The sequence below is a fragment of the Lichenostomus cassidix genome, chromosome 2, assembly GCF_008360975.1.
Source record: "Lichenostomus cassidix isolate B80296 chromosome 2, HeHo_3.0, whole genome shotgun sequence".
Lineage (NCBI taxonomy): Eukaryota > Metazoa > Chordata > Aves > Passeriformes > Meliphagidae > Lichenostomus > Lichenostomus cassidix.
The window spans coordinates 143,623,240-143,647,830 of record NC_139482.1 but is presented as its reverse complement, the minus strand read 5'-3'; the positions used below and the strand labels follow the sequence as shown (position 1 = coordinate 143,647,830).

At 40.9% G+C, this 24,591-nt stretch overlaps 1 protein-coding gene across 1 annotated transcript; it reads left to right on the top strand.

Moving 5' to 3' along the window:
- The first annotated feature begins 568 nt into the window (after positions 1-568).
- OC90 (otoconin 90) lies at positions 569-23,240 on the top strand. The gene is made up of 16 exons (XM_085049854.1): positions 569-823; positions 2,559-2,655; positions 6,364-6,429; positions 6,645-6,704; positions 6,966-7,140; positions 9,951-10,063; positions 11,431-11,559; positions 12,994-13,035; positions 13,454-13,510; positions 16,356-16,406; positions 16,730-16,786; positions 18,656-18,805; positions 19,163-19,252; positions 20,819-20,993; positions 22,016-22,122; positions 22,592-23,240. Exons 2-16 carry the CDS (start codon positions 2,610-2,612, stop codon positions 22,900-22,902), a joined length of 1,629 nt encoding a protein of 542 aa, XP_084905980.1. The 5' UTR covers positions 569-823; positions 2,559-2,609; the 3' UTR covers positions 22,903-23,240.
- Positions 23,241-24,591: the final 1,351 nt, after the last annotated feature.

Sequence of the window (24,591 nt, the reverse complement as noted above, 5' to 3'; positions counted from 1 at the left end):
TGTGCCCGTTGCCTCTCGTCTGTCACGGGGTGACAGAGACTGGCTCTGTCCTCTCTGCAGCTTCCCCTCAGGTGTGCACAGGCAGTGAGGAGATCCCTCTGAGACTCCTCTAGTGAAGAGTACCAGCTCTCTTGTTCCCCTCATGGGAGACATTCTAGTCCCTTCATCATCTCTGTGCCCCTTTTTGAACTCTCTCTGTGTTAAACTGAGGAGTCCAGACCTGGACACAGCCCTGCAGCTGTGACCTCACCAGTGTAGAGCAGAGGGACAGGACTGCTTCCCTCCATCTGCACGCAGTTCTTTGCCAAATGCAGGACAACCTGAGCCTTTTCTGCTGCAAAGGCACATTCCTTAGTCAAGTTCAACCCTGGGTCCAGCAGGACCTCAGGTCCTTTCCTACCGAGCTGCTTTCCAGATGGGTGTCCCCCAGCCCATATTTGTGTGTGAGGCTGCACCTCTTCAGGTGCAGGACTTTGTACGTCTTGTTGAACTCCATGAAGTTCCTGTTGGCACATTTCCTCAGCCTTTGAGGTCCTTCTGGAAGGCAGCACAGCCCTTTGAAATGTCAGTCACTCATCCCAGTTCCAGGTCACCTGCCAACCTGCTGAGGGTCCATTCTGCCCCATCATCCAGGTCATTAATGGAGATGTTCAGCAGGGCTGGACCCAGCACTGGTTGCTGGAATGTACCACCAGTCACTGGCTTCCAAACAGACTTTGTGCCACTGGCCACCACCCTCTGGGCCCCACCAGTCCATTTTCAACCCACCTCACCAGGCACATCCAGCACAGATACCAACAGCTTCTCTATGAGGATCTTACAGGTAAGCATGTCAAAGGCCTTCCTGAAAACCATGTAGGTCACAGAGTCAATGAGCCTTTTGCTCCTGTAAGTATTTTTACAATTCCCAATTGTCAGATTTCTCATTTCTCCACGCTACAATTCAGTGGACAGTTTGTCTTTGTTGATGGACTCTCTGAAGGGTAGCTGTGCCTGTCCTGGCAGAAAGCACACCTTCCCAATGAGGAGAAGCCTTCCCAAAGCTCACTGAATCAACTCTCTCCTGGATTTCAGTCAGCCTTGGATCAGAGCCACCATGGATAGATGAGAGAAGACTTCCCAACGCTGAGGAATGTCAGCGTTTAAAGCTGTGTAAATTCTCACTCATCTTTCATCACTGAACACTACCTCTTGCTAAGCTATTAAAGCCATATTCACATGCCCAAGAGATTTTGTGAGTGATTAATAACAATGGGATGACTGTTATTTAATTACAGCCATAAGTATTAGGGAAAGTTATTACATGGTGAATGCACCTGCAGAACAGACTTCTCAGTATAGATCCTGTACATGGCTGGAGCCATATTACCAGATACACTGTGGGCACAATGGCTCTAAGGAATCTCACGGAAGAATTAATTAAAAAATGTTGAAGTAGGTTTGATAAGGGAAGTGGTCACATGAGTGAGGTCTATACCCAAGTGGGTATAAATAACTTAGTACTGACTTTGCTGAAATCCATTTGTCCTCCATCCAAATGCTTTCGGATAATATCCCCCAAGGTAAGCCTTTCTGGATGTTCTCTTTAATAAGGAAAACAGGAGGGGAAAAAATGTAGAATAAGCTATTTGTGACTTTGGAGTTGCAGACTAAAGTACAGTTAAGAGATTTGGGAAAATAGACTATAAATATTTAAAGCTGTTAGATTTATAGCCTTACTTCCTGACGAAATATTACAAGCTCTTCTGATTGAAATTAATTCGATATTTGAGCCCAGAAAAGCAGATAATCATCAGTAGGTACATATTTGAAAACTTATACATATATAATGTTCATTTATTTGGCTATAAAAAGCTCTATGCCTGAATTACTTGGAAAATCATTCTAAACTTAAAGTAATCTGTGACTGTAGTTAAAAACCAATCTATCATCTTCCATTTAATGAATACTAGTGCAACACCTTTAGATTCAGAAGAATTTTTTACACACGTTTCTTGAAGATGTCCAAACAACATCATGTTTCTCATTAGGAAAACTTATGGTATATTAGATCAGCCTCAACACAAATTAGAATGAATGACTATACATTTTTGTGATATGAAAAAAAATATAGTGGATTGCAGATAAACTGGATTGCACTGTCACAGTCTCAGAATAACTCTTCATTTACACAGTGTTTCCCAACATCTTCATTTAAACATAAGAATTGTTTGAACATCCTGTTAGATCAAGGAAGATGTGAAAACTGTTTGCAAAACAAAAAACTGCAAGTGCATAATTTTATTGCTAAATAGCACTTTGACAGAGTCTGTTGACTCACTTAAAGCAATATCAAAATAGATATTGTTAGTCAGACTTATAGAGGACATTGGTAAAATAAGGATACATAAGGCTCATCATTCCTGTACTATGTGCATTTGCTATTATAAGGGTAAAAACTGAATTATATCAAACAGAAATATATCCAGGCTACAAAGGAATGATTTCCTAAAATGAGGTCTTCCCACTCCCATATTGAAACAATAACATTCTGTCTAATATTTTACTTAACTCACCAGGCACACCAGTCCCCTGTGTGACTTTTTTCTTGTCTTTGGATTAAACAAAACATGATTGTAATTCTGCTGGTTTCTATGTCCATGGTGGTGTACAGCGGTAAGTGGCAACATAATTTTATGATTATTAGACATTATGCCAAAATACTATTTTAAGTATGTGCATTTGGAAACAATTCCTTAGAAACACACCTTATCTCCTCAAATTTTGGTGTTCAACACCCAAATGCACTTAGAGGAGTTTCTTTATGAAGTACTTATATTTTTCTCAGGACTTGTAGTGAAGCAAAACAACATGTAGTGGGGTTAAAAATACAACAAAAAAATTGCAACTTCTTTTTGCTAGCATTTTGTCGTTACTTAACTTATTTAGACTACAAAAGTTGTCTTTTGTAAAAAGAGATTCTACTCATAAAATACATTTGTATTTTCTTAATTCTCCAAACAATTCAGTGCACCCTGAATTGTTTTTCACACTTTTCAACCCAAGTTTTTTCTTCATATAGCTCTTTAGATTTTATTGTCATGAGGGAATTAACTTCCCAGAGTCAGGGATGGGCAAACACCTCAAATTTCTGCAGTCTCTGCACTGTGTAGGAATGTCAGAAAGAGCTGTGATGTGCGAGTGAGGAGAAGGTCTCTTAGAAGGTCTACCACCATTTCTGGTCGATCCAGGGGGATATTTCTATAGGGAAGAGAAAACTCAGGACTTCAGCATAGATAAATTCTGCACTGACCTGCATCAGCTTCACCAGTTGTCTCTCTTCTGAGAGGCTGCTTGCATTTGAATTCAGAAAATAAAGAAGTCGAACAAAACAGAGGCTGAATTAATGAAGATTAACCTTAGGACTCCTACTGTATAGAGAGAAATCAGGGAGAGTATTCACATTTCCCACTGCAGAGATAGCAAATGCCAAAATACCTGCAGTATATTAATTTTGAAAAATAAATAAATAAAAACAACCTAAGGAATATTTTTTTTATATTGATAGTGCACTCAAAAATATCTGGACACTCGCAAATTTTTCTGACATAACATTTGAAGGAGACTTCCCCAAAACATTAAAAGGCTGTGCAGCAGTGTTAGATTCTTTCCCCCTAGCTAAGTACAATCAGAACACAAAGATTTAAAGTGTTACCATGTTTAGGTTTGGAGAGGATTATTTATTTCTATTTGTGTGGGATCTATTCTGCTGATCCCTGCTTTGAGACTGAAGAATTATCTGTGCACGAAATAGCATCTTTGAAAGGAATTAATGTGATTTACCATGAATAAATCAAATAGTTTGGGTTTGCTGCACCCTGACTTTTCCTAGCATAGTAGTGGTTTTTGCTTCCCAGGGATTATAATGAGTGTATCCATGCCCTGTATTACAACACCTTAGTGACCCATGACTGAAAAAAACAAGTGGAGGGGCACTGATGGTTTTTTATAGTCTTTTTTTATGCAAGACTTCAGAAAACTGTTGTCAGGTAGGAAAATCACAGATGCAGTCCAGAAACAATTTTCTATGCAACTGAATGTTAAAAGAAATTCCATGGATAAAGTATACAACAGAAAAGCCCAAGAGCAGACGTGTCATACAAGTCTCCACAGAATATGTGCCGAGATTTTTAACAGGCTTTAGAGAAGTGAGAGAATTTGGCATCTCCAGGGTCTTCTGAGATTCAAAGGATCCATTTTTGTAGTGCAATCTTCAGTGGCTCTACAGGGAATGACATAGGCGCAGTAGCTCCAAATACATGGCACCAAAAGAGGGAAAGAGAATAATTACTCCAGAAAGAATTTTCTCTTTGTTCCTCCCACCTGCAGTTTAAACAAAAGTAAGCAATCTTGTTAGCAAACATTGGTTCATTGATCTTGACTAGGTGACAATTAGAAATATTGTTCTTGATAATGAGAGGATTAGAGGAGCCAGTGTTTTACCAAACTGCTGACCCTGCAGAAGAGATTCCTCTCCAGGGGAATTTCAAACATTTGTGAGTTAATTGGGTGTACACAGTTCAGTTTGCTGAGAAGAACTAAGTGCAGATGAAGGATAGTGAAGCAGTCACAGTTTCCAGTAGTCTTGGAATACAGTTTTATCAATTTTATTCTCTGATGCATTTCAGCTCAATGGGATTTTCATGTTTTCCAAACATTTTGCTGAAAGGACGAAAAGATTAATGGCTATCCATGAACAGACACTGAGTCTGAGCCGAGGTGTTATGCAGTGTGTCCAAGCTGGTTCGAGTTGCACTTGGTAGAACATGGCTCAGGGGATGTTTGTCATTGCGGAGAAAATTAAGGCTTTAAGCCAGAAAATAAGGGTTCGTTTTTCTTTAGCAAGCCCATGTACAAATATAGCACTCAATGCTGGTTTTTTGCAAGGCATACCATTATTTTGCCTGAAGCTGAATTCCTCATGGCCATGAAGCTTTCAACAGATTTGTTCCAGTTCTGTGAAAAGGACAGCCTTTACTGGGAGACCTTTTCTGGTTTGTGGAAAGCAATTTGTTCCCCTTAGTTCTGCTGCAGTGAAGGACACTTCTGATGGATTGCTGTTTATCTAAAAGCTTCTTGTTGTGACCAAATGTTCCAGGAGAAAGAATAACACAAGAGGAAGCACCTCTTCCTGCCTCACTCAATTCTCTATCCATATTCTGCAACTGAACTTGAGAAATTAATTGCTGAGGGCATATGACTGTTGCCATGAAAATCTCGTTCACACCACAAAAGTTGTGGACATCCTAAGAAAGCACTTATATATGATCTTAAAAAAAAAAAATCCTATTTTTCCTAATCCTTTGCTAAACATAGAATTAAGCCTTATATCTAAAAACCCCACAACTCTTCTTTACTCTTTTACACCTATATTTATTGCAGGAAGATGTAACAGATGAGCAAGACAACTGTCAGCTCTCTCCCACAATCTTTTATAGAGAAAAAGGACAGCTTTTCTAATGCCAGTTATTCTGACACATAAGTTATGCCATGAATTTAACAGTATGGGCTCTTTCAGTTTTCAATTTTTAGATTCTTGAGACAGTAAATATCCTTTACTTACTGCATTTCTTTTAAAAAGACAAGGTTAAATAAATCCAAAAAAACACTGTCTTCTGAAATCATGCAGAGGAAAAGAACAGGTTAAAAAATGGGAAGGGAGAGAAAAAATACTAGATTTCACTCTAATTCAGGACTTTGCAAACAGAAAAAAATGAAAGTGTTGAAAATACACCAAATCTACCACATCATCTTCAAAAAGAAAGAGAGATAATTACCTTAAAATATAAAGAGCTATAGGAAGACAAACAGTGAGGCAATAAGGCAATATCCAAGATGGACTCAGAAACAGCAAAATCACTTCAAATAACCCTGCTTCAAATTATAGCACAGGGTTACAGAGTATTTGGGACATATCTGGGCACTAAAACAATTTTATATAGTTCTACTGATTTGTCCCAGTAAGGGTGACTGCTCAGATGAGCACAGGAAGACAAGGATTTGCCCATCCTCAGCAGCAATACCTGCTTGACAGAGACTGGTTTTTGTGCTGAAGTGGATGTGACTTACCAGTACACACCAGTACACACCAGTACACACCAGTACACTTCTGGGCTTCCCAGGGTGTGAGCTGAAAGTGCATCATGGCTTTGACAAATCAGCTTATCAGTGTAGGAAGACATTCAAAATACTTGCAGTGCATGTGTCATAATGAAATATATGTTGCTGGTTTATTGTAATTTTGGAATGTTTGGGGGCTTTTTTTGTTTTTTTTTTTTTTTACTTTTAAATTCTTTTTCTTCTCAAATTTATTTGCTGAGGTAGGTGGCCAAGAACTGGAGCCGCCAGCATTCCTGCCAGAGCTGCTTAACACACCTGAAAGAATCTTGAGTAAGGAAGGTTTAAGCTTTACTTTCTGCAATATTGCATGGCAGTGGGGAATCCCTTGTACTCCAGAAGCATCGCAGGGAAGTGTGAGCAAATAGCTAGGAACTCATCTCAAAATGGTTTAATATCTGAAGCAAGACCGGGGAAGTCTGGGGGCAGTTCTTGTCATCTACTTTTTTAAAAATAATCATGGTTTGTTGGTTTGTTTTTTCATTTAGACAATGCCACACTCTTCAACGGAGTCTTTCAAAATGTGGAAAGTGTTGCACTATTTTTTGGTAAGCATGTTTCGGTTTTACTTGAGCACCAAATAGAAATCCTGTGGGGTTTCATTTTTTATATTTACTAAGATGAAACAGGGATTTCTGAGGGTGCAGATTTCCCCGAAAACTGCTGTAGCACTAAACTGTGCTGAGTGTCAAACACTCACTGTGTCACTGCCTTGTTTAGGCTCTGTGCTCATGCAAACACCACTCATGTGTGACCCAAACCTGGCTCACCTCCCCTCACCAGGTGTTTTATGGCTGTTCTCTTTCCAGACTGCCTGGGCTCTCACTTCACCTGGTTACAGTCCATCTTCACTAACTTCCCTGCCCTTCTCAACTTCGTGAACAGAATGAAGTGTGTTACTGGGTTTTGTCCCAGGGATTTTGAAGACTATGGTTGCTCTTGCCGTTTTGAGATGGAAGGGCTCCCTGTGGATGAAGCTGATGAGTAAGTCATACCCATGAGAGGTCATTTTCTGCCCTGACTAGCAACAAATGCCCTCATGCTCTGATTACCAAAGCGTGACACTTGTATAAATGATTTAAAAACAGTTATTAAAAAGTAGATTTTTTGGGGGGTAAGACCCACACCACCTGGCTCTAGTAAGAGAAAATGTAATCTCAGGCCAGGACAAGCAAATGGTTGTTCACTTATATCACCAGGAGGTGTGAAAGGAAACTCAAAGAGAATCAAGATACATCCATTTCTATGATGAAAAAGGGTTTTCCAACAACATAATGTATTCATTCCCTGACTGAAGACAGCAATGGCTCAGAAAGGGCTAATGTTTATAGATAGATGGAAATTAATCCATCCAGTCTGCAGCATGGGATGGCTGGGAAAATGGAGATCTAACCCTGCTACTGGAAAAAAGCCATGGAACTTCTCTGTGAAAGGTTTTCTGAACAATTGTGATGACATCCTGAAATGGGAGCTCGAGTCAGTTCAATGGATTGATACCCAAAGAGCTGAGCTCCTGGGCTTTTGCTTCACTCAGCTTCATTTTAATGCAGAGCAGCACAAACCCAGAAACTGCAGAACCATCCATCAGCAGATTTGTCCTGAGAATCGTCCACTGAGCCAGTTTGTATTTACAAATTGCTTTGCAGCCCTGGGGTGAGGTTTCCTTAGCAGCACAGAACTCCTACTGCTGTGTGCAGCAAACAGAGACTGATTATTGCTTTGCCACTGACAGAGCTGTGCTCTTGGCTCAAGGAAGCCTCCAAACCAGTGGCTGTTGTGTGTCTTTCCCAGAGACAGCTCCCACAGTGTTGTAAATTTTTTCCACTAACTTTATTTCTTAGAAACTAGTTTTGCAGACCTTGGGCCTTGTCTGTGCCATTTCTGTTCCACAGAAAAGGGCCAGACACCTCAATCCAGGTTTTTAAGGCAAGTAAAATACTTTTTTGGAAAGTACTAATGCCTGTAAGACCAGCCCTTTCCCCACTTCCCAGAGTAGCTCATTGTCATATCTAAATTAGGAGCCAAGTTTACCTTCACAGACCTTGTGAAAGAGAAGCAGGCCCAGAGGACAATCCATGTTTTACAGTCTCCTGCTTGCAAAGGGAAACTAAGTAAATGTTTGGATTAACTGTTGCAGTAAACATTGATATAATTGTGATTCTCTAAATAAGAAAGAAGTGCAGAGAGTTTGTATTAGACTAATTATGCAGTTAGAGGAGCTTTTAGATGCTAAGACCCCACTAGACCTGAGGCAGAGTCAGGAGAGTGTATCAGTTAGTGTATCAGTGAGTGTATCAGTTACCTGTCATCAGTTAGGTGGTTAAACCCTGCTCTGATGGAGCTCACAGATTTCAGCCTTATCACTGCAACAAGGCACAGTAGAGTTTGTGGTGCAGAGGAGCCATCACGCCTCTCTGCTGAGTGCTATTTGCCCTCACTTTTGCTAGATACATTCCGTGCGCTCTTTCTCTGGTTGTGAAGACAAATTAAATATTTTAATCATTATTTATTAAGATAGCAAGTGATTAAATATGAAATATAGGAGGAGAGAAAGTGCACATCCCTAGAAGGGAGCCTGGCCAGGGAAAGGGGTTTGCTCTGTGCTTCTGACCACCGGTGGGCTCAGGGCACCTGCAAGGCTATCAGGGCTGTGTAATAACATTTTCGCTGTGTTATTCATTGTGTTTAGCAAGAATCCCACTAAAGGTAACTCCTTACATTGTGATCACAAGTTCACCCTTCCTGGCAGCAGATGATGGGTCCGGGTGTTCGTGTTGTCTTTGCATTCAGCATTGTTCAGGCCAAATGCAATTCAATAACAGAACTGTGTTCTGAGTGCGTTTGTCTGAAATGAGGGTATTTCAACCTAAACCTAAAGCAAGTCCCTTTGTAATCTATGCAACAATTTTACCTGGGGTAAATGACGACTCTTTTACTGGGGTTTCATTTCCAGCTGGTGTCAGTGCACGCAGAGGCTGTGTAGATGATTTATCTGTACAAACAGCTGAAGAGAGGAGAGGATTGAAGAAGAGCTTCTTGGTTTAGTTGAATTTTTATTCCTATTCAAAGCTAAAGTGGTCATGCAGACAATTGAGGCTGGCAGGACAGCAGGGGTGCAGGAAAACACAAGTTTTCTGACTGCCTGTGTTGTGTGGTGGAGAAAGCTGCTTTGCTCCAGTGTGAGAAAAATATTTTGTGGCCCTTTCCCATGGCTAAATAGTGCATTTCAATTGTGATTGTTGCATAGAAGTACAAGAAATAGAAGACAAAATTGCATATATTTATATAGCCCCAATGAGACACACGGATTGACAAGGCACTGCAGAGCCATTAACCCTCCGTGAGTGCCAGGCACAGTGTAGTTGCCCAAATCTGCAGTGAGAAAAGCTGGGACAGGACTGGATCCAAGGTCTGTAGAGCTGACCCATGGGGCACTGCCTGTCAGTGAGCTGACAGTGCTGGGAAGGATGAGGGCACTGGTAGTGGATTTCTTGTTTAAAGTGCCTGTAGAGTCCTTGCAAGCCCCCAGGTACCACAGCAGGACAGAAATGTTTGGTCACCCACAGCAGGCAGAGCTGCTCCCACCACTCAGTTTTGATCCAGCTCTAGTTATCCCACTGCTCTGACTCAGGGAAAGGCAGCACTCAACCTTTCTTGTGTCTGGGGATCACACCATGGGTCCCCTTTTCTCCTTTGGCATCTTTTGCAGTTTTGTGTAAGAGCAACATGACATCACTATGGTCTGACCTTGAATTGAAACTAAATAGTGTGAACTCTGTTATTTCATTTTTAAGATGCTGTTTTCAGCACCGCAAATGCTACGAGGAAGCTCTGGAGATGGAGTGCACGTGGGACCCATCAAAGATTTCTGCAGATGTCAGCTGCTCTACAAAAAACCTGACCTGTGGTGAGATTAACCTGTCTCAAGAGCTTAACACTGGAGCCTCACCATGACCAGAAGTTCATTCTGCTCTACCTACCAAAAGTCGTAGACAAATCAACCAGAAATCACCTCCACTTCCCAGGGCTCCTCCAACAGGCAGCCTCTTCCTGGGGTTTCCCTGACTTTGCATGATCACTAAATACTGCTTGAGATGTCTCTACTCATCAGAAATTAGCAGATGCTGAGGGATGTGAAAAACCATCTTCTTCAGAGGCATCAAGGCCTGATTTTTCTGCACTTTGAGGGATCAATTCAGAGGGCCATACACACTCAGCTAAAGCAGTATCACCAGACATAGACCATGTGTTATAACATGAGCTATTCCATGCAATGCTGGTACAAGCCTGACAAGAGTGCAATGGGGTTCTTAATGCCTAATAAATTTAAGTATAATTTTTCATGAAGTATTGGCTCTCAGAAGAGACTATATGCTAGAACATGGTTTGAGGATACCAGCAAAGAGGAGTGGAACCCCCAAACTAGTGAACTTACATCTTATTTAAGCAACAATCTGGTCCAATTTCCCTTTCTTGTTTCAAATTAAAACCATTTTTCTTTTTGAGGCCAATCTCTAAAGGTCCAAGTGCATTTAAACATGAATAATGCTTTTTAATCACAAGAAGTGTGACAGCTATGAAAAGTCAATGTTTTCTTAATCTCTGAAAGATAGAAGATTTTGAAGGGGGAAAATAGTATTTCCTGAGAAACTGTTTCATATTCTTAATGTTAGGGAGAAATTCTTTACTTTGAGGGTGGTGAGGCACTGGAACAGGTTGCCCAGAAAAGCTGTAGATGCCTTATCCCTGGAAGTGTTCAAGGCCAGGTTGGATGGGGCTTGCAGCCACCTGTTCTAGTGGAAGGTGTCCCTGCCCATGGCCAGGGGTGAATCAGATGAGGTTTTATGTCCATTCCAATCCAAGCTGTTCTATGGTTCCCTGATTCTTTATAAAGAGCGAATCACAAAGGCTTTTCTTGGGGACTGTGACTTTTGGAGTTAGGAGGAATATTTTAATGAAGTCTGTGAAATGTCCAATGCAGTATCACTTCAATCAAGTTTTCCATGGAAACACTACACCATTGCTCTTTAGTCCTCAATGCTCTGCAGATCCAACCGGAGAGGCAATAATTTATTGCCAGCAATGCAGGGCTGCATCAGCTGGTGTTTGGAACTAGGGTGGGACTATGAAACTTGACGATGTTTAGTGTGGAGAAGCACAGTATTAATAGGTTTGCACTAATGAAATACAGACACAAACCTTATGGGGGGAAAAAGCAGGAGGTGGAAAAGATTTTTCAATAGACTTTTGTCTGAATTTTTGTTTTATTTCCAGAGTCTGGGGATCCCTGTGAACAGTTCCTCTGCACCTGTGACAAAGATGCCATTGAATGCTTTGTGAATGCACAGATTAACTCTTCCTTGAATGGGCTGGATGTCTCCTCCTGTCCATCTCCAATTACAGGTAATAATAGGGATCTGACTGCCTCCTCCTGCCAGATATTCTGCTGGCATCAAATGTGACCCAGTGAGAATGAAGGAGTTGCTGGGTGCTTTCCTGCCTAAACCTGGTCTCTGTTTCACGTGTCCTGTCCATTTACTGCTGCTTCTGTGAATACCAGGAGAGAAGGTGGTGGCAGAATAATTGCTGTCCTGGAGCAGAGCCAGGAGAGGCTTCTAAGATGGAGAGGGCATTGGAGCCTGTGAGGAAAGAGGAGGAGGCTCAGGGGAGATCTTTTTGCTGTCCTCAGCACTGAGTGGGGTGTGGAGACAAGATGGAGCCAGACTCTTCCTGGAGGTGCACAGGGATGGGACAAGAGGACACAACTGCAACAGAGAAATTCCAGTTAGATGTGAAGAAATTTCTTCTTTGGGAAGTTCCTCTCAACTGGAATAAATGATATTTGTGAAGAGGTCACTAGCCAGAATGCTAAAAATATTGCTAACCCAAATCTTCCCTTAAACTATTCAAAACCTGACTGGAAAAGCAAATTAGCCTTATTCCATTCAGTTACTTGGTTTCCATTCTGGAAGGATAAATCCCCACTAAGGATGGAGGGGATGTTTATCTCCATTGTCACCCACTGCTCCATGCTCTGTAGCTGAAATTTCAGGCTTGCAAGACCAAATGCCTGTCCTGTGGGAGCAGATCTGGATTAAAAACCTTATTCATTTGAATTGCAATTGGAGCAGGGCAGGGAGAGGACTTTCAAGCTGAGGGAGTTGTGAAAAAGCAGCTTTAGCTTTTCTAATCCTTTGGTTGTCACAGCCCACAGTGCTAAGGACAGACACACACCTATATCACCCCCTGGATGTGTGCATAATCACCTGAATGGGTCAAGGGAGAGAAAATGCCCCAGGAAAAGTGTGATTCAAAGCCAGGTTGTTGCCTTTTTTTCAGACAGTAATCTTTCACTGGGATCAGATGGCCCTAATATACAGTGTGGTAGTTCCAACAGACTAAAAATAAAGGGGAAATTGTTCAGTCCTAACAGGAAAATCATGCTGATTTTACCACTGCTGATAAATATAGATTAAATTTGCTTCCCTGGATGCCTCTGCTAATTTTAGGCCCCTGATTATATTTTTTAATGGGAAAAAAAAGCACCTTTGAATGAAACATTTTCATTTAATGTTCACTCATGTTATGATACTTCTGTGTAACTGTTCTGTCCAGTTCTGACTTTGGGAAAAAAAAAAACCCTATCTGATGAATCCATTGGAAAAGAATTTTGGTAGCTTCTTTATTACAGAGAAAAAATTGAGTGAAATGGGAATGTGTTTTACTAAATCTTTGATTTAATAGGAGTACATTCAATGAACTCCTGATTTGTACTATTCAGATCAAACAGTGAAAAAATCCCCTTCTCACACTTCATGGGAGACTTTTCTCTTTCAGAAACAACCAGCAAGAGAGAGCTGACAACACATCACAAGGAGAGTAGGTCATCTCTGTAATTCTTTGTCTGGAATGTATTAAATTGAGACCAACTTAGAAAAATAAGGTGCAATAATGGGAATTTAAAGAATGCTAATTGCCAGCCAATTCCTCTTGTTTAGGTTGAAACTCTTTGGGATTACTTTTTATTATTATACTGTATCTTTCTCAGTAGAATCTAGTATCAGCAGGTTATAAATGCTAAAGCAGTATTTTAATACAGCTACTGTAATTATAAATAATTAGGTTTATGTGTTTTATATTTCTATTATATAATAACTGTATAAAAAGCCCTATAATAATATTTAGAAATAAGCTCCCTTCTGATGACTCTGATCACGTTTTCTCAAGACACAGTCTAAGGAGCACCAGCACCCTAAGCCATGAGTTTCTGGAGTAAAAAAATTTTTTTTTTTTGCAGAGTTGGTTCATGAAGGGATTGTTGAAACACAGGCTGTGACTGCATCTGTGGAAGAAGGTTTGCAAAAAGCCCTGTTTTCAGCTCCCAAAAGCTGAAAGAGTACAAGATGTTTGCTTTCTTCCTGCCCTTCTAAAAGGACTGATGTAAAAGTAGATGTAATGTTTTGCTGATAGAATTTAAGATTGAATGGGAAGGTGCAATTTTTCAATTTGTACATGTAATGTGCTTAACCAGTGTTTACAGTAAGTTTCCTGGGGGCTGAGAATGAGTGCTCTGCAACAAAACCTGTTTTCATCAAAACAGCCTTCTTTTTCCCTGGGAACACAGGTTGGAGCAGGTGAACTGTTTGGCAGAGATGCCCTGTGTGGACCCACAGCCAATTGCATATTTCTTGTCTTTAAAAGATGTTGAATTAATTAAGATGAAGCAGTAGCACAGGGATATACTGAGCATTGTTTGTGGCAATGAGCCACCAGATTGGTGGTTTATTTACTTGTAATGGAGAGATCCAAGCTGAAACCTCCTCACTCTGGAGCCTCCTGGGTGAGTTTTTAAACCATGAGAAAAAGTAGCTCTTGTGACAGTCTTAATTTTTTTGCACTGCAACACGAGATGCCAGGGACAGAAGTCATCTAAGGGCCTTTGCAGCTCTGGGAGGGCACACCTCGTTAGAGAGGGCCAAGATATGATGCAGAGAGGGAAACCAGTCTTGGACCATTGCCCAATTTAGCTGCTGCACTCTCGTTGTGTTGCCCCATCACAAGCAAAGCCACACTGTCATTGAGGGAGGAGTGGCTTCAGAGCTGTTTGGCAAAATGGACTGGGGGTGCTGGTTGGCTCAATAGGAGCCAGTTGTGTGCCCAGGTGGCCCAAAAGGGCAATGGCACCTTGGCTTGTATCAGCAATAGTGTGACCAGCAGCACCAGGGCAGTGATCACTCCTCAGCATTGTGAGGCTCCACCTTGAGTGCTGTGCTCAGTTCTGGGCCCCTCACTTTAAAAAGAACATTGAGGTGCTGGAGTGTGTCCAGAGAAAGGGCAACAAGGCTCAGGAAAGAACTGGAGAACATCTTATGAGGAGTGGCTGAGGCAGATGGGTTTGTTCAGTCTCAAGAAGAGGAGGCTTAAGGGAACCTCACTGCTCTCTACAAGCACCTGACAAGAGGGTGTAGTGAGGTGAAGGTTGGTCCCTTCTGCTGTGCCTGCAGTGAAATGATCAGAAGAAATGGTTTTAGGATGATACAGAAGGGAATAAAATTAGATATTAGAAAGAATTTTTCACTGTTAAGATGGCCAGGCATTGGAATAGGTTGCCCAGGGATGTGGTGGAGTCACTCACCATCCCTGGAGGTGTTACAGGGCTCTCTGGATCTGGTGCTGGGTGATGTGGTTTAGTGGTTTAGGGGTTATAGGGGCAATGCTGGGCTGACAGCTGGACTGGGTGATCTGAAGGTCTTGTCCAACCCTGAACATTTCATGATTCGCTGTTCAGAGACCCTATATCTGCCAATCCCACAAGCAACATGCACTGGATTTGTGCAACCAGGCCACTGCTTAACGCAGAAAATCACAAAGTGGTTTGGGTTGGAAGGGGCCTTAAAAATCATCTCATTCCAATCCCCCTGCCATGGGCAGAGACACCTTCCACTAGGCCAGGCTGCCTGGGGAGACATGGAAAGTTGGATTTTTGAGAACTTAAGAACCTGGTTACAAGCTGTGGTGTGCTCCTCTGTGTGAGTCCTTGCCCTAAGTGTCAATCTGGAATAATCAAAACCACATGGAATTTTTTTTAAAGAAACAATATTTCTGACATTTAAAGATTTGTGGGTTTGTTTTTTATTTTTTTAAGTAGCAGCACATGCAGAAGTGTAGGTACCTGAAAAGGCTTTATGCTAAATGTAAACTGCTGGCTGTTCCTTCATATCTCTCCTGTATTATCAAAGTACTTTTTTTACCATATTTTTTGTTCTTGCCTAGCAGCAGTGCCAGCGTTCATATTTTTCTATCTGCTTCTGGGACACTTTGTAATAGAAAACTGAGAACTCCTGAAGGAGTAAGATTACCTGTCTTTGCACTTCTGTAGCAATTTTTCACTTCCTGAAGAAACAACTACTCGTGCTTTCTAATGAGACACAGTTCATCATAAGGCTCCAAGTATTAGCAAGGAATAAAAGCCTGTATTAGGAATTTTAGAAAGCTGAAAACATAACACAGATATCTAATCAGTCTTTGAAGGAAACGTTTGGAGAACCACTTACTGTTTAACCAGTTGTCTCCCCATTTAAGCCCAAAGAAGCTTCAACATTGACAACTGTGGAAGTTGCATCAAACCAAAGCTAAGTATCACTGAGAAACTCATTCGAAGGCAAAGGAGTTCTTCACATCACAACATCCTAACAACACAGAAAACGATGTGGAGATGAGTTTTTAGATAATTTGATAGCAATGTTTATCATGTTTTACAAGGTTGCTGACAAATGAAAATCATTTTATCAGGTAAAGAAATAAGTTAGAGGTTAGGGAGGTGTTTGGCCTTCTGGCTGCCCATCCATGCCTGACTTTCAGTGCAGGCAAACACAACGTGTTCACAAGGAATGTGGCATCCTTCTGTGCAAAACACTGGGATTCCAGACCTAATCCTGTTTAGTCTATTTGCCTATCGAATGGACTTATTGAATTTTCCAATTCAGTCATATTTATGTTGCTTCTTTCACAGAATCCTATGTTAGTGCAATGTACATTATTGGCATGCAATGAGATTATTTTATCAGTATCACTTTGTCTATAACAATCAATACACCACTGAGAAAAACAGGCAAATGTCTATCCATTCTCAGCAACTTGACTATTCCTAACTGTGCTGCCAGTGTGTTGCCTGAGTTTACATTTTCTCTTTCCAACAGTTGCTCCTTTTGAGCCCCATGACATAAGCTTGGTGACTTCCAAAGCCAGAGGTAAGAGTCTGATTAAACTTTTGTTGACAAATTTGGTACTCTTGACTCCAGGTGAAGATGGATTTTCATTTATGAAGCTCTGTGGTGTCACAGTCAAAAATCTGCAGCACAGGATTTCTGGATAATACTTCTACTTTTTCTTGCTGACTGGCACATCCTTCAGCAAAACACTTCACTTCCTTTAATTACCATCTTTATAGATCCAGGCTAATAGTGCTGTTTGATTAAGCTTTATGATACTTTAAGTTAAAAGTCACTGCAGAAATGCATGGCAGAAATTCAGCAGGTAGGTCACTACCACGATGCCTCTGTTTTTTGTACAGTTACCTCAAGGGACCATAGAGGCACAGCTCTTGCTCCCCCCATCCTCTCAATAAAAGGTCAGTGACCCTCAGTTTTCCTCTTTCTCTGACTGACACAGCAATTCTTCATCTAAAAACATCACAGTTAAAACCCTGAGCATGGTAACAAGAGGGCTGCTGGAGAAGCAAATTTAGATCAGTGTCAGATAGCAGATACACAAACAATAAAACCTGGCTGAGAAGCATTAGCTGTTCCTTGCCTCCAGCCACTCATTTGCACTCCTCATCCAAGTATTTCTGAAAGACTCTTCACGTAAGGTTTTTTGATATAAAGGTTGTTTCTGTAAATTACATTCACAGCATCTGCTGCAAGAAGCATTCATTTTGATTTTGTCTCTTCCTTTGTTATAGAAAATTTCATAGAACTCTTTCCAAGTCTAAAAACTGTTCCAGCTTTTGCAGGTGTCCATGCTTTGAGCACAGCCTCACCAGTAGGTACAGCTGGAAATTGAGCACCTCAGTAAATTTAGAAGTTTTCTGTGGCCCTTTTGTGTAGAAAGGATTATCCAGGCAGGCTGAAATCCACCAGAAAAATGTCAAGGAAAACTGCCTATGAAGACTAGAAAGCAGTCATTTTTTGATCTGATTATACTGTCTTAACAATATTCCTGTCTCCCACCCCAATGAATTCGGCGCTGCTAAACCAAGCACTGGTCAAAATCACTAAATTCTCTCCTACATTAACTTGAATGTATCAGAAAATCTGTGTATTGTGTTGTAGGTCTGCATAGCTCCCAGGAGATTATTTGTAATATCTATTCTTAGTTAAGTGCAGAATTTCCCAAACACTGGTTTTATATTCTGCATCCAGCAGGAATCACTTTCCTTTCAACATTTCACTGTCAAACAAAGTGGCAAAAATGTGCACCTTGCTGAGCTATCAAAACCAGTGTGTGGCTATTGATCCCTTTCTGACACCTTTCATGGGCTTTGTTGCGTTCTTAAAGTACTTTAATTTCTTTTAATCTGTTCTCTTATCCTGTGACAGGTTATTTTCAACACATAGTAAAACCAGAACATCAGAGGGAAAAGTTTAATGAACTTGAGTTTAGTCCAATTAATAAATTCAGCCAAAGAATTCAAAAGGAAAGCTTTAACAATATGAGAATACATGCCATTACTATTTTCAAAGTATTTATTTTTTGAAATTCCACATTTTCCATTGAAATTTAGAAAAAAATGAAACCATTTGATAACAGTGTTTTCATTATCAACTTAGTTTATATAAAAAAGGTTTAAAAATATTCTAAGTAGCTCCAAATTCAACAAAACATTCTTGATCAACAATAAGTGTCAGATAATCTAAAAAGAAATACCAATTTAATTTTTAGGATAAAGAATCTCCTGAAAACAATTGTCAACTTATTTTCCCCTCAAAATTTCCTTGTGGTTACAACCCAGAAAACCCTTCAGTCACCCATCTCTGCATCAGTCAAATAATTTCCTGCCTTCACAAATGTTGCTCTCAGTTTTAGAAACTTCAGGTGAACAGACACTTTTTGAAAGCAATTTACTCAGAAAATGACACCTCATGACATCTCACCCGCACTTTATCTCTCAGTACAGCTGACTAAGCAGCAACCAGCATGATTTTCAGCACCTGGCACATCTCTTTGTCTCAGTAGGGATAGAATAAAAAAAAAACCAATCAGCAGTTAAACCAATCATAGTTAACCACAATCCTTTCTTCTGAAAGGCAAGAGATGTGAATAAATGACTGGTGTGGATACTCTGCTTTTCCAATTTTCCTCTTGGATGTTCTTTCTCTATGACCATCAATTCACACTAGTTCTGCCTGAGGATATTACGCTGACTCGCTATCTAAAATTAAAATCTTACTGTTTATTTGCTATGTCTTCATCTGCTTTCCTTTTTCTGCTTATTCAGAAGAAGATGGATTTATGGAAGCTGTGTTCCCAGGGGCAGAGATAACCACCTCCCCACCCTCATTCCCAGGAGACAGTAACTCAATGCAAGTCAAAATTGTCCCCACTGAGAAGATTCCTGCAGGCACACCTGCAAGGACAAATGGAAAAGGCAAGTGAAAAATGAATTGCACCTTTTCTCATTTACAGCATTCCCCTATTCCTGTTCACAGCTACCTGAGGAGTCAGCATTTTTCATGGATATGCAGAATGACTTTATTTTGTCCCTAAATCTGGAGGTTACATACAGTACAGGATGCATAATGCTGACTGCCCTGGAAAGAGCAACTCACTGCCAATTGACCAGGAAAACTTACCTAACCATTAACAAACAGCCTCCCACTAAGAATTAACAAATTTTAGAAGATTTCGAGTTGATAATAGTTCAGAATATGCACTTTTGGACACACACTGAAAGAAGAGTTTATTCTACCTTCACAAGTCTAATCTATGCATTTGTCTTCTCCAGAGACAAGCCCTGCAAGGCGTGGCCTGAGCACAGCATCCTCTGGAATAGCTCGGGACCTGGGACTGTCTGACACAGGACCTGCAGGAAAAGGTAAATAAAAGTATATTTCCCCGCTATAGCTATTGAAATATTCAGCTACCTCAATATTAAATGCAGGTATGTATTACATATGAAGATTATAGTTATTTTAAACCAGTTAGATAAGCACACATATATTGGTATTTTGAACAGGAGGTGCAGACATCTGCAAAAGCTTCCATCAGTTTAACATCTCTTGCCAATGTGCTATCAGTAACACGAAAACTACTTTTTATTAGCTTATAAGTACATTTTTCATAGAGTGCAGTGTCTTAAACGAGCTCAGTGAATGTTTGCCCCTGCTTTTGTTTGCAGAAATTAATTTAATAAAATCTTTAAGTTACTTTGTTTTACAAGCAGAAGCAGCAGCAATAATATGAACTTCCCTGTTCTTCATTCTGACCTTTCGCCAAAGTCTTGCCTATCAGATTTTTCTCACCATTTCTCTGTTCCAATTCCTGCTCAGAGATCCCAGAGATCCCAGGACATTTCAGACCCGTCACTGCTATAAATCTACACTCAAGGACTGTCCTGTTCATCTTGTTAGGCTTCCCAATGGAGAGAAGCAGCCCTGGAACTGGAAAAGAGCAGACATGAAGACTCAACCACCTCTCACCAAACTGGAAAATTTGATTTTAAAATACTGCCTTTTAGAGAGCACAGAGCAATGCATGAACCTGTGGTTGATTCCGTGAATTAACATGGATGAGTTTAGACCCAAGCAGGCACATGGGCAAAATTTCCTACTGGAGACAGTAAGGCAGAGTTGTCCCTGACAAAAGCAGGGTATTAGTCTAGAGCTGCAGAAGGGAAGATGGGATTACTCATGGGAGAAAGGAGGATGCAGAGGGAGCAGAAGCCCTCCCTCCCTCTCCTGCAATCCAACCATCAGTCCATTCAATCCTTTCCCTGGCAAAGTCCCAGAAGAGTCCCCTTGGTGTCTTTTCCCTGCTATGGAACACTGTGTTCTTTCAAATCTTATGAATAATTCCCACAACATCAGTTCTTCCCAAGTTGTGGGAGCCACAGGGATTTAAGATTGGGATTTGGTGATGCCAAAACCTCAGCAGCACAGTAGCTATTACAACATATCACTCCTGCATTTAGTCTAGGGGCACCATAGCTCAAATTGGACTATATTTCAAATGAAAACAAAAAAATAATATTTCCTCCAGCAAAACATGGTCATGGCCCAGCTATCACTGTGGAAGCACAAGAGGCTAGGACTGTATGCTCTGAATTACCAAGACAGAAAGCACTGAATACTCAGGTTTGAATATTCCAAAAGAAAAAAATAAGCTATGAAAGATAACAAAGGACTGCAAAATATTCTTATTGCAATCTAATTTGACATGTATATTATATCTTCATAGGGATCTCTCTCCCCTTTAAATATTGCCTTGTCCTTCTGCTGTCTTGCTCAGCAATATTCTAAGAGCCATAATTCATGGAAAGCAGCAATAATTTAGAGGTGGTAATATGTGGTCTTTCAAAGTTGCTGATAGCTCTGGAAACACTTCTGTCTTCACAAGAGAGCCCTCAACCAAATAACAGTCAAATAACAACTTTGCTTTGTAGTGTGTGAGAGACTGACATTTCTGCAAGACAGAGGACGTGGAAGAGCAAAGAAGGAGCTGCCCCAGCTTGGAGAAATGCTGTTCTGCTTAACTGAGCAATGCCCAGAGGAATTTGAGTCTTATGGCTGCTATTGTGGCCAAGAGGGAAGAGGTCATCCCACTGATGCACTGGACAGGTGTGTGGTCCTCCTATATGTGCCATTAACTGGGGGTGTTATTGGGGTGTCCAGAAAGATCAGTACATCTTTTGCTGGGCATTGTATAGCTATGTATCAGTAGTCAGGTCACATTTGGGGGAAAAAAATCCACTTAAATAAAACATGAAATACTCTAATGTGGCTACAACATACTCTATTGTTGCATCAATGTTTTGGAGAGAACTTACTAACTCAATTAATATAAGAAAGGAGAATTATGGGAGGTAAGCAGAGCAGAAGAAAGAGTGCATCAAATGGATGAGGATAAGGTTAACTGTGAAACTTGGCTAAGAGGTGGCTTGGAAAGTGATTTATGAAGAGAAGAATTAACATCCACCCAGGGCATGCTCTCCTTCAGAAGGGAGCAGAGCTGGAGCAAAGTCCTGTCGGAGCTGCAGCCAAGAGCCAACCCTGTGCAGCACAGTGCAGCTGACAAGGAGCTATGCAGAGAATTCCACAAAATGAAAGCTCCTCTGAGAGTGCTGTATTTACAGCTAAAAATCTCTTCCTCTTGGGAGGTTTGTAACTGTTGGGACATATCAGGTCTAAGTATAGCACGTACCTTTTTCCAGCACTCACACACAAATAAAACTGCCTACTCATGAAAAATTGGATTAGATGATGGCATGATCTGGCTATAATGATGCAGTTTTCAGGTTTCCAGCCAAGGTTTGAACACTTAAAGACACTTTTCAGGGCAGATTAGGTCATGGTTATAACTGCAATTATGTGTCTTAAAATTAAAACAAACCCCTGTTAAACACATGAAACCAAAGGAATAAGGAAGAAGGGAGTGAAAGTAGGGACAAGTATAGGATGAAAGTAGAAACAGTTTGGGTTGGTTTTTGTTCTTCATAGTAAAAAAAAAAACCTCCATGGTATGAAAACTAAAATTTATCAGTTTTAATGGGTACTGAAAGTAAAGAGAAAAGAGTAACTGTGAGTACTCTGGGATTCAGGAAGAGTAAATATTTTCCATTTACTCCTCCTGTTTATTTTAGATGCTGCTTCTCTCATCACTGCTGTACGGAACAAGTTAAGAAACTTGGATGTCATGCAGAAAGAAATTCAAGATCTGAAGTTGTATGTTTTGATCACATGCCAAAATGTAAGTTTGTGCTAGAGGAAATTCTCATGTCCTGATGAGAGTCTATCAGTATGAGACTGAATGCCACCATGACTGAGAGCTGAGCATGGAGACAGAAATATTTAGCTCACAAAAAGTTAGCAATGTTTACTATAAATGTGAACTTTTTTCCTAGTTGAAACAAAGGTTATTTCACTGCTGTGTATGATGTGACCAGGTCAGACTGAGAAAATTACATTCAGACATTTTATAATTGTAGACAAAAATCAGCTATTTCTGTATTTACATTCCCAAATTCAACTGAAGCCAGTCAGACCTTCCACTGCCCAGCACCTTGGTGTCAGACTTCTGTTTAGATAATTAATGGTGACTTTGGAGACTAAAATCCATGACAGATCTGAAAATTTTATTTTCAAAAGCTCATCTACCCACAGAAAGTTACACACTAAGTTTAACACCTTTCAAACATTAATTGTGAAACTTCTTTCAGGCATTGGTTGGAGCACGTGTGAGAAGCTCCTCTGTGCCTGCGACCAGGCTGCAGCTGAGTGCATGGCTTCTGCCTTCTTCAACGAGAGCCTGAAGCTTCCCCACGGGCAGGAGTGCAGAGAGGAGAAGCTCTCCTGCCAAGGTGACCCTGCTGAAAGGCCTCCACCAGGCACAGAAATAGGCCCAGGGGGGTCCAGCTCTGAGGAGAGCAGTGAGGAGGAAGGTGCCCAGCGGAGCGGATTCCGAAGAGCCAAGAGAGGGACACAGCATGCCATGGGGAACTCCAGAACTGTGGGACATGAGGGCAGATAACCACCCACCTCCACAGCTTGGAAACTTGACTGCTCCATGGTATCAGTCAGCCACTGGGTACCTTCCTCCTTATCCTCTACAGCCCACAAATGACATAATCATAGACTAGGATTAGGTGTTAGGCTGTATTAACTCCTTACTGTAGGGAGATCAGCACTACAGACCATCTATCTAGGTCAGATATTACCTTAAATAATTATCTGACAGTATTCTGTATGATTTCACTTGCTTTCTATGTAAAAACAGTTCTGATCAGACTGATTTTTGTTAACTGTACACTTGGTTCAGACTGGGTCTTACTGATGGTGGCCATATATTTCAGGTTTTTAATTAAACCAACCTGCAATTACTCCAACTCCTTTTGCAGACATTCTTCTTTTACTGAGCCTATCAGGAAACAGCAAGAACAAAAGCTAAAGAAATTACATGAAAATTAGTTCCTTCTTTCATTCATTCTTTCATCCAATCTATAGTTCTGTGTGATTCCCTTCTGAAGGCAACAGAAAGCCCAAAATGCTGGACAGACCCTCCTCTTAGGGAAGTCTCTTGCCTCCCTGGGGCACATGTTAATGATATGACCAGGAAACTTCCCAGCCTGGTACAGCCCTTGGACTGTTACCCATTATTGCTTTTCCATGCTGGGGACAATGAAGTCACAATGTGCAGTCCAAGGGTGATCAAAAGAGACTTCAGCACCTTGGAGTGGCTGATCAGGGAACATGGAACACAGGTCATTTTTTCCCCTATCCTTGCAGGAACAGATAGACCCAGTCTATCAATACCTGTCTCCATGGCTGGTGCCACAGCCAGAATTTGGGGGTTTTTGGTAAAGGGATGATCAGCACAACACCAGGCCTGTTTGTGTCAGGTGGGATTCATATTTCTCACAGGGGCAAAAGGGTCATTGTTCATGAGCTATCAGGGCAGACTGACAGGCTTTAAAACAGACTTGAAGGGTGGGAGGGGTAATATCAGGCCATGACAAACCTTTAAAGATCCCTTCCAACCCATTCTCTAATTCTATGACTCACCAACATTTCCTAGAATAAAAAAAGTTGCTACAAACTTCCCAGTGATTCAGCTGCTCTGAAAGGTCTGGATTTCTTCTCCATCATCTTGTTCTACAGGGCTGAACTTTGTCACCCAAGTATTCCTTACAGGCCAATGACTGTGTCCTCATGCTGGATGAGGAGTTGCTCCCTGTGTTCTTCCAGATCATGCAGCAGTTCACTAAACACCATACTGAACGGTGTGAGAACAGCAGGTGAAAATGCCTGTGAATGTTCTTGGATGAGCAGTTTATAAACTTCTGGCTGGTGATATTCCCACTTCAGTAGTTTTCCTACATTAAAAGTGCAAAGGATTAGTACAGTAAAAAGAAAAAAAACTCAACCAAAACTTAAAACAAGCAAACAAACAAAAAGCAAACACCACCACCCCAACAAAGTGCAAGCAAACAAAAAAATCCCACCACACAAACTCCTAAAATAAACCCCAATGGTATTTAGTGACATGAATCCCTCTGCATCCCAGTGGCTACACCATCAGCACTAGTGAAAAAACCCAACAGAGCAAAAAGACTTTCTTTAAAGGAAGGCAGAGAGGACAGCTAAGTGATGTGAGAAATTCTATTTGCAGACAAAATTTTAATTAACTCCCCCCTTATGCTCTACAGCAAGAGGACATCTC

Bases quoted from the DNA above. Each gene is read 5' to 3' on its own strand.
- OC90 (XM_085049854.1), top strand. From the start codon at position 2,610: ATGATTGTAATTCTGCTGGTTTCTATGTCCATGGTGGTGTACAGCG. The intron at 7,141-9,950 runs GTAAGTCATACC...TTCATTTTTAAG, and splicing joins CCTGTGGATGAAGCTGATGA to ATGCTGTTTTCAGCACCGCA. The intron at 16,407-16,729 runs GTAAGAGTCTGA...TTTTTTGTACAG, and splicing joins GGTGACTTCCAAAGCCAGAG to TTACCTCAAGGGACCATAGA.